Genomic DNA, 9800 nt, shown 5'->3' on the forward strand with positions numbered 1-9800 from the left:
ATTTATAATATATTAAATTAATTTAATATAAATTATATTTAATATAATTATAATTATAATTATATTAAATTATAATTTTATAAATATTTATTAATAGTTTATTTTTATTAATAGGATGTTATTGAAGAAATGTGCAACATAATATCTGTAAGAAATCCTCATGAAATGGATGAATTCTCATTATATTGTATTGTCGATGGTGATGCATTTACTATGCCTTTAGCCAGGGATGAATATGTACTGGATGTAACTACAGAATTACATAAAAATCATCAGGTCTTTTACCTAATATTCTGCAGGTATAATATTTTTAAATATGATTTTAATATAATTCTAATAATTTTTTTGAAAGTAGTATAAATTAAATAAAATTAAATTATGAAAAATTAATATAATTCCTTTTAAATTTAGATCTGTATGGTATTATCCTCTCAGACTGGATGCTCCACTGTATATAGAAGTTGTATTCAATCAGATTGCTCCAGATTATTTGGAAGGTCTTTTATTAGTTCTACCTGGTGAACATTTACCTCAAGAAGTCATAGTGAGTATTTTCTTTTGATATTATAGTTTTATAGAATTTATTTTTAATTAATACATTTTCTTTTTTCTTTTAAGTATGATATGGCACAAATAGCAGCTCTATTGCATAGGGCAGCAGATATGAATCATGAACCTACAACAAAAGAAATTAAATATTTATTACCAAAACCAGTGCTTAGTTTAAGAGAACCACGACCACAACAATGGTCAAACATGGTCCAACAAGCATGGAATAATGTGCAACATAATACAGTAGCTGCTTGTAAAGCACAAGTGCTTGGTAAGTATTTTAATTCCGATCAATAAACATTAAACATTTCTATATTTTTTATTTTATACAATGAATCAAAATGAATCATACAATGAATTATAAATCTTATCTTTACCATATCTAAAAAATATTGATATCTATTGCTAGAAATTTTGTGGAAATGGCCATTGTTTGGATCTAGTTTCTTTGCTGTGAAAAGAGTGCCTGAAGGAAAAGAAAAGGGAGGTGATCATATTTTGGCACTCAATAGGCATGGAGTGCATTTTATTGATTTAATCACACATGTAAGTATGATTTAATCCCTAATTTCTTAACTTTACATAAAAATTTGTATGAATAATTTATGTAATCAATATTAAAATTTCAGGAAACTCTCTATCATTACCCCTATTCTGAAGTAATTTCTACAAGAAAAGTAAAATCTGAAGAAGGAACCCTTTATCTTGATATGAAATGCGGTAATTTGATGCAACAACGGATTACAAGATTGCAGACTGAACAAGCTCATGAAATTTCACGATTAATTAGACAATATATCACCATGGAACAAAGAGCCACTAATGCTCAAGGTACTAGCATTGGATTTGGCATGAGATAAAATATTCGATTTGCATTCTGCACTTATAGCAATGTGGATTCAAATTTTAGAAATTTTATATTTTTTCTCGTACTTAATCAAATGAAAAATACTGTAAATACGTATTTAAGAGAAATAATTACACAAAAAAAGGAGAACAAAAAAGAAAAAAGAGTTTCTCGATAAAAAGTTTTTTAATATCTATAATAAATTTTTATTTTTTATCAATATTCATAAGTATTTTTGAAAATAACATTGTAGAAGGAGAAAGAATAAGAATATTCGAAAATTTGAAAGAATTATCAATAAAATTACATTTATCTTTTTGTTATTTATTTATTCATGACATAAAAGATCTGATAAAGATTTCTTAAGAGAAAATTCAAACTAATGAAGAAAAGTTTGAGAGTTTTTCGACTTGTAAATATGTTTAGTTAGAGATGAAAAGAATTCAAGGGAATTACAATACATCTGATAATACTATTATAGATAGAATCATTCTAACTATCTATTAAATTGTGACAAGATATTTTGCGTATTTTTTCTCTCGTTTTAAGAAATACTTTTCCATAGAAGACGAGTACACCAAAACGTAACAAATTTAAAGAATTAAGTCACAAGCTTATACCTCGATGCGAAAGGGAAGTAGATCAAGAATTTTACATGGAATTAAACGTACTATACATATATCAATTTAATAACATTCCAATCTTCAATTTATCGTTTCATAAAATAATAAAAGATAATCTAGTTACACCAGTCTTAAGAATGAGAATGTCTGATAATCCTCTTCATTAAGTTTAAACAATTTTATATGTAATGTTTAATACGTGGAAGAAGAGGAACGAATGCTCAAGTATCTAAGCAATAATTCTCAACTCTGTAAATACGCGTTTAGAAACGTTTAGAGAATGAGAGGATTACGTGAAAAAGCTGAAAGAGAGGACGACTGTTTTGTAGAATGAGAAATAGCTTTGTGGCTTTTTTTTAAATAAAATTCGATGACAGAACACGTCGAAACTCTCTGCGTTTTCCGATTGATTTCTTTTTCTTTCAATTCCAATAAAGACAAATTTCTTCTCGTTTATTTAATAATCGAAGAAATTATCGATCACGTAAATTAAATAATATAAGAAAAACGACTAACATAAATAACTTGATATTGGATAAAATCGATTTATTTATATATAAAAATATGTAAGAAAAAGAAACGATACGGTACACACACGTAGAAAAAAATGATTAAATGTAAATCCAATTAAACGCTAATATCTTTAACGAATAAGTTCTGATGGAGACTAACAAATTGCGGTTACATGTTTATCACAAGGAGACATTATTATTAATAATTGTACGTAATGCGTATCGATGTGAAAGGAGGTATTAAAACTTTATATATTAAAAGATTCTACTTATACAAAAATAACCACGTGTCTATGAAGATTCTTTTGTCACCCTTTTAAATTAATTAATACAGTTTGTAAATAATCGAATTAATAAAATGAGAAAAAAAAAAGATATACAATAAACAATTTTTGCTTTCCAATTCATAAAAATATTCTTATTTAATAATATCAAACATACCGATTGTAATTGAAAAGGCAGTGAGTAAAAATATACAAACTGTATGATAAATGCAACCAAATTTCTGACACTGAAAATTATTACAACATTTTATTAAAAACATAGAGAAACTATAGACTAATATTTAAATAGAAAAAAATGGAAAAGTGAAAAAATATTATGTCATTTTCATAACACCTCACAGACCTTTCTAACCTATCTATAACTATAATCCTTTTAACAAAGCTCCTTGAAATCTTTTTCTCAAATGGAAACTGTGTCTCAGACATAGAGAAACAATAGACTAATATTTAAATAGAAGAAAATGGAAAAGTGAAAAAATGTTATGTCATTTTCATAACACCTCACAGACCTTTCTAATCTATCTATAACTATAATCCTTTTAACAAAGCTCCTTGAAATCTCTTTCTCAAAAAATTGGAAACTCTATCTCAGACGTAAGAAATCATGATGCAAAATTTTAATTACTTTTTGTGCATAATAATATCAATTCCTTGTGCGATTTGGACTCGAACCAGGGGTCTTAGTTTTATTCTCTTGGGGCCAATTGCTGGCAGTGTGTCGAACGTATCCTGGATCAGTGGGTGACGAAGGTATTCGAAGATTGGGCGTCTGTGTCCCTGTGCTTGTTGTTCGAAGCGAGGTAAAACATTCTTCCAGCATCTCGATTTCATCTTTTTCTTGGTCAAGCTCCTGCTCATAACCCTTTGGCGGTGGTGGAACGTTGAAAGAAACGTCACGACTTTTCTTCTGACTTCTCAACGATGTTCCTCTCATTCTGACTGGCACGTTGTCGTACTGACTAGTGTCAGAATATCTTGATCACAAGAAAGAAAAGAAAAAATAATAATAAATGAAATATGAATATTGCAGGAAGAATCATTAAATTAGAAAATAATAATTTTTACCTGTAACTTTCGATAGCTTCGTCCACATCACGTTCAACTTTCATAATCTTCACGCTAGGGTTCACGAGTTTGGCGAACATAGTCTCATTTTTGCGATTCGTCTCAATCGGAAAACGAGGCGTGTCGATTTCATCCACTGGACGTTGATAAATATCCTGCATCTTATACATCACAGGCATTTCCATTCTGTGAGCCATTTTATAAGAATCTCTGTTCCCAACCTTTTGCATCTCAGGATCTCGATACATTTGCGAATCCCTGAGAGCTCTTCCATTCTCGAAGTTCTGCGTGTACTCTTTCGGCTCTCCGTCTTCTCGATCGAAATTATCGATTTCATCGTGCCCATACGCTTCTTCTTTCGAATACCTTCGTTCCTCCTTCTTGGCTGAACTCTTTTGGCGTTGTTCATCCACTTTATCGAAACCATCGTTTATATTTCCCTCATCGTCTTTTTTGGAGACTTTTGAACCGCTTATTTTCGGAGATTTTGATTCTTTTTCCGTGGTAAGAGTCGTCGTTATTTGTTGTTCCTTGCCTATAAAATTATACACTTGTATTCGATATCTTCTTCGTATAAAACACAATAATTTTTGTAAATACCTTTTTTATCGGTCAAGAATTCCGCCAATTTGCTTTGCTTGTTCTTCTTTTTAGGTGTGCTCATTAACAGGTCGCCGATGAAAACCAACGCTGTTAGCAGACACAGTGCCCCAAAAACCGCGGCATTGTCGATCAAATCCTCAGGGACGTTTTCAATGGACGCCATGGACAATGCGCCAACAATACCGAAAAGAATCACTCCAAGTCCAAGGAAGAATATTTCCTTGAATAAAAAAAAAAAAAAATGAATCTTCGTATCTTCCATTAAAAAACATTATTAAATTTTAATAACTTCCTCCGTTTAATACATTCTTTTTTATTTTTTATCTTCTATCATTTAAATTTTCAAGAATAAAAGTGAAACGATCTTCGCACGTATACTAAGAATTGATAATTCGATAATTCGTATTCCATTCCAAGATTTCTTTACAATGGAGATTGTACTTAATGAAATATTTCTAAATATTATATCCATCTTTTGTACAAATTTTTCCTTCCAAGAATATAAACAACATTGCTTTTTCTTTTTCTTTTTTTTTCAATGCAAATTTAATTCTTAATGCAGAAATCTTCGTCTAGCCTCATTTATGAGTCATTAAATAAGTCACAGTTTATATTACGTGGCTCAATTGCCATACAACCAAGGATGCTGTTACGTATCTCTTCTCGTAATCATTTTGCATGAAGGATATTTTTAACCTTGGCACCAACAACGTTACGATGGACACGATATTTCTCACGATAGGTTAAATCATGCTCCACATTTAAAAGATTTCTTGTTCTATCTGTTTTGCATAAGTTGAAAAAATTAACCTTTGAAACAAGTATGTATATAATTCAGAACGTCACGATTTAATTTCATTATAACATGGATTGATTAATGAACGAGGAGTGTCTGTTGGAAAAAACGAGATTTTCTAATCAGGAAGGATGTTGAAAATAAGATTAATATCGTGGGATTTGAACGTGCCTCCTTGAAAATATTGTTTGCTCTTGCAAATGCAAAAGAATTTGATGCATTTATCTAGATGTATATGCAGTTTTGCGGAAAATTATGTAGAAAATCTTTGATATTGTAAATCAATGTTGGCTAGAAAAAAAAAAGTAAAAGGTAATATAACTTTAATTGCTAACATTATGCTAATATTATTCATATAATGGATTTAAATAGAACTTCAATTTTTATCCGTTTAATCTTACTTTTACCGGTGAAACTTCTTCAGTATGAAATAAAAAAAAAAACAGGAAGTTAAATTCTAAAATTCCTGATTTTTAATTAAGACTATCTCTCTGCAACGGCTTTGGCATTTACTTCATAAATTATAATTATCAAAAAATTTTTATGATTTTGCGCAATAGTGTTCAAAAAAAATATTTTTGAAAGAATTAGATGTCTGAATTTAGGGCATTGGTCGAAGACACAAGACAAGACATAAGAGATAAAATCAGTTCGTCGAAGGACGTTAAAAGAGAAAGAATACCTTGAAGACACCGAACAATAAGACTATTAAGGAAGTGTGACGACTTATATTATAATTGTCGAGGAAGGAGAAATTAACAGGTCATAAAATGCATTTCGAATGTTTTCGTCGTGTATTGCAAATATTGCGCAAACAGATATGGAAAAAAAAAAGGGAAATGATTACCGTCTTTCGACCATTAAGCTCTCCTGTTGCAGCGGCAATAAGGAGACCTGTTGTGATTATTATGTAACCACCACAAGTCGCGGTTGCAAGAGCGGCGCCTAGATTAACAAAAGAAAAGTTGCGTGTTTTACATTCCAGAATATTATACTTATTCATTATCTGATGCATAAAATAATTTATTCATCAATATTGTTTATATAATTGAAATATCTGCGACAATTTCTTAGACAGCTTGAATTTTTTTAAACAATTCATTATCTGATGCATAAAATAATTTATTCATCAATATTTTTTATATAATTGAAATATCTGCGACAATTTCTTAGACAGCTCGAATTTTTTTAAATAATTCAAAGTTTTAACAATTATGAAATAATGGAGTTGTCCAGAATTAATCTTCCATAATATGTCTCGCCAATTATTTTTCATATATTCTGAAAAAATATTTGTATTAAGAAGAAAGTATTATACTATCAATTTTTAATAAGAATAATTTTAAAGATATATATAAGATTGAATAAAAATAATTTTATTTTTTCTTAACATGAGAAATAAAATGAATACAATGAATTGATATTTCGAACCTATTGCACCCCACGTGACGTTGTTCAAAAGAGACCATTCTCTGCTGCGACTTCTTAAATAATGGAAAACCCTTCGACTCTCGTCATCGGTCACCCTTAATGCCACCACACAAGCAATACAAAGTATCTGCAAATCGAATATTCGTTCGATGAAATTTAGTTCATTTATCTATTCCAAAAAACAATATATTAAAATGAATTATACCGTGTTCCATTCGCAGAAATAATTATAAATAATTAATTGTCAAAATATTCAAAATATCGTTACAATTATTGTGACAACACTGGTATAAATTCATCATCATTCATAATATAAATTTGCAGAGTTAAATTCAAAAACACGAGCTGTGAAATATTCAAATATTGATACAAAACCTCGTAATATTAAATTAAATAAATATTTACTCACCACTTCGATGATCCTGATAAATACTTTACGATTCCACATTATTATAATTTTATTCACCGATAAATTTTGCAATTTCGCAATATTCATTCCACCATCGTTAACCACATTAAATTTTCACACATCAGGCATTCGAACATTTTAAATATATTCGAATAAAATGTATATACTTCATCGCAAAATTTCACACAATTTCGGCACAAAACTCGCAAATTAAAAATAAATTCCACGAATAATTATTATCACATCGAAGAAAATCAAACGAAGTTTACACAAAAACGGTATATCAAATATTCAATTCAATTGCAAATCAGAAATTATTATCTAAAAATCATAGTGCATGCTTCTATGAGATTTGGAAAAAAAAAACGGATTCCAATTTCTCGAAATCAAGTTTCAGATAAAATTTGATCGATAAACGCGCAAACGGAGCTTATCTCGCTCGTTAGCGAAATTCGAACGAAAGGATTAGGAGGAGGAATCGCGCCGCGCGTCGAACAACAACTGAAGAGATAGAGAGGATCGTGGTTCAAGTTGCACCGGCTACGTTGTGTCACGTAATAAATGTCTGCGTATTGCAGGTAACAACAACGCTATTATCGTACGGTGCATTGGCGTAGCACCGTATGTGAATTTTCGCAACAAATAGCACAGAAAATGGTTGACGAACTGCCTTGAACCGGTTTGATAAAGTTACAACGAACCGGGAAAGATAGAAGAATAGTTACTTTTCTTTCGAAGTTTGGTTGGTGTATGCACAACGAGTCACGAAAGCATTTGATTTTTTTTTTATTTTTCAATTATTTGGAAAGTTAACGAAACCTTGTGAATATCTAAAATACGAAGAAGAATTTTTTTTAAGTATAATTTTGTAATAATGAGTGATGGAGATAAAATTTTAAGATTTACATTTTTCTGAATATTTATCGAATTTTTAATTTTCATGAACAATATTTTAAATATTTCCCATTCTGATTCCCATTCAGCAATTATATTTATTATCGAAGTGTTAGATCTCTGATTGAATTTCAGCTTTCCAGAGTGTTATTAAATCCAAATCATATATATAAATACTTTGCATCTGACACGTGATTACGTTAGCAGTAAACAATTAAATTGTAATATACATTACATGAAGAAATATGGCTGAAACAGAGTATTAATAGGATAAATTTTCATTGAGAATTATTTGCTTTGTACAAACTCATTAATGTGACAAAGTACAAATGGATACTTACTTAAATAATGCATTATTATAAAATTCTTTTATTGTAGTGAGGTCCACGAAGAATAACATACTACATCGTACACAAAATATGCAAGCATACATTCAATTGATTCATCGATGCTACGTGACACTAGACATTGAATCAAGCTTAGGACAATTGCAACGATATTACGATCCGACAAATTGCCTGTTTGACTTCTGTGCAGCATAATTATCTTCTTGAGTCACACTCTGAATCACCTGCAAATTCAAAATTAATTTATTTCAGAGGGAGAATTAATTACAAATATTTTTAAAAAATTTTTTTAAAAATTATATCGATCGTAAAAATTATTCTGGATATTAATTTAAATCATCTTCTTCTCTCGAGACTCAAATTTCGACGCACTCGCAACGCTCGATTTGGAAACATTGTATTGGAAATTCTAGCCGAGTGACCGTTGATCTCGATCCTCAAGCGGGCAACAGGTTGCCGAGGAAACAATGTAACGTCCAGAGACGAAAATACTTTGAGCAATCGTTAAACTTACACAATGGAAAATTTCTTTAAATCTCACCTGCACTGAAAAAAGAAATTGTAATCATTGATAAATGGAATTGTAACGCTGTGGCATTTGTGTGGTTAAATTTACTTGTCGTTGTAAATTAATTTTATAACGAGACAGATGAAAATATCACATAGGAAATTTTTCCAAATAATACATATATATGCAATATGTGCAAATCATCACGAACTGATTTTATAATCAGACAGAGAGGTGAAAACGTTGCATAAGAAATTCTTGCAAGAGATGTAAAGCATTGCAAATTAATTTTTTATAATTAGATAGAAATATTATCGAACAATTATTAATTACAAGGACTTTCTTTTGCAATTTTTCATTAAAAAATTTCAACAGAAATATATTTGTAAAAATTATTTTCAAGAGATTTTATTTATTATTAGAAAAAAAAGTAAGGGAATGATTGTTTAAATAGATAAGAATCTTTAAATGTTATATAATGCATGATTTAACATTATTCTGCAAACATATACATATATATGATACATGTGTACACATATTCTAGAATATAATCGAAGAAATGGTGGAAAGGAAAACAGAAGAAAGTGGCGAAGCGTGATGGGATGAAAAAGGATTTACATGATGAAGGGAGAGACGAATATCATCTCCCCTCCACGGTCTAAATAAAAAATAAATTTATCCAATGGCAACCAGTCCGAAATAAGCGCCATCTGATCCCATACACTTGACCCATAGCCATGGTTTAGTGCATCAGTCTTCTTCAAACCGTGGTGGTATGTTTATTGATCATCGATCCCTCGACTTTGACCGGTTGTTACGTTCTCTTTGTCCCAGAAAAGATCTTCCAGCCGATCGAGTTCCTTCATGTTCGTTTAATTCGAGAATGCATTGAATTTTCTGTTAAAAAAAAAAAAAAAAAAAAAAAAAAA

General features: G+C 29.9%; 2 protein-coding genes across 5 annotated transcripts in view; one reads left to right on the forward strand and one right to left on the reverse strand.

Moving 5' to 3' along the window:
• LOC102672024 (unconventional myosin-XV) overlaps positions 1 to 2817 on the forward strand; it is a 63729-nt gene extending 60912 nt beyond the window's left edge. For all 4 annotated transcript variants that reach the window (XM_006619172.2, XM_031512192.1, XM_031512193.1 and 1 more), the window contains 5 exons: positions 115 to 299; positions 412 to 544; positions 619 to 823; positions 962 to 1098; positions 1182 to 2817. In XM_006619172.2, the coding sequence (XP_006619235.1) occupies positions 115 to 299; positions 412 to 544; positions 619 to 823; positions 962 to 1098; positions 1182 to 1412 (891 nt within the window). In that variant the 3' untranslated portion in view covers positions 1413 to 2817. The remainder of the gene's footprint in view (positions 1 to 114; positions 300 to 411; positions 545 to 618; positions 824 to 961; positions 1099 to 1181) is intronic.
• A 465-nt stretch (positions 2818 to 3282) lies between these two features.
• On the reverse strand, positions 3283 to 7710 carry LOC102671720. Its single transcript, XM_006619171.2, has 6 exons — positions 7123 to 7710; positions 6714 to 6840; positions 6130 to 6227; positions 4484 to 4706; positions 3884 to 4418; positions 3283 to 3792 (listed from the first exon to the last, which is right to left on the reverse strand). The coding sequence occupies exons 1-6, from the start codon at positions 7207 to 7209 to the stop codon at positions 3462 to 3464; spliced, it is 1401 nt and encodes a 466-aa protein (XP_006619234.1). The 5' UTR covers positions 7210 to 7710; the 3' UTR covers positions 3283 to 3461.
• Positions 7711 to 9800: the final 2090 nt, after the last annotated feature.

The sequence above is a fragment of the Apis dorsata genome, unplaced genomic scaffold (genome assembly GCF_000469605.1).
Source record: "Apis dorsata unplaced genomic scaffold, Apis dorsata 1.3 scaffold_397, whole genome shotgun sequence".
In the NCBI taxonomy this organism is placed as follows: Eukaryota; Metazoa; Arthropoda; class Insecta; order Hymenoptera; family Apidae; genus Apis; species Apis dorsata.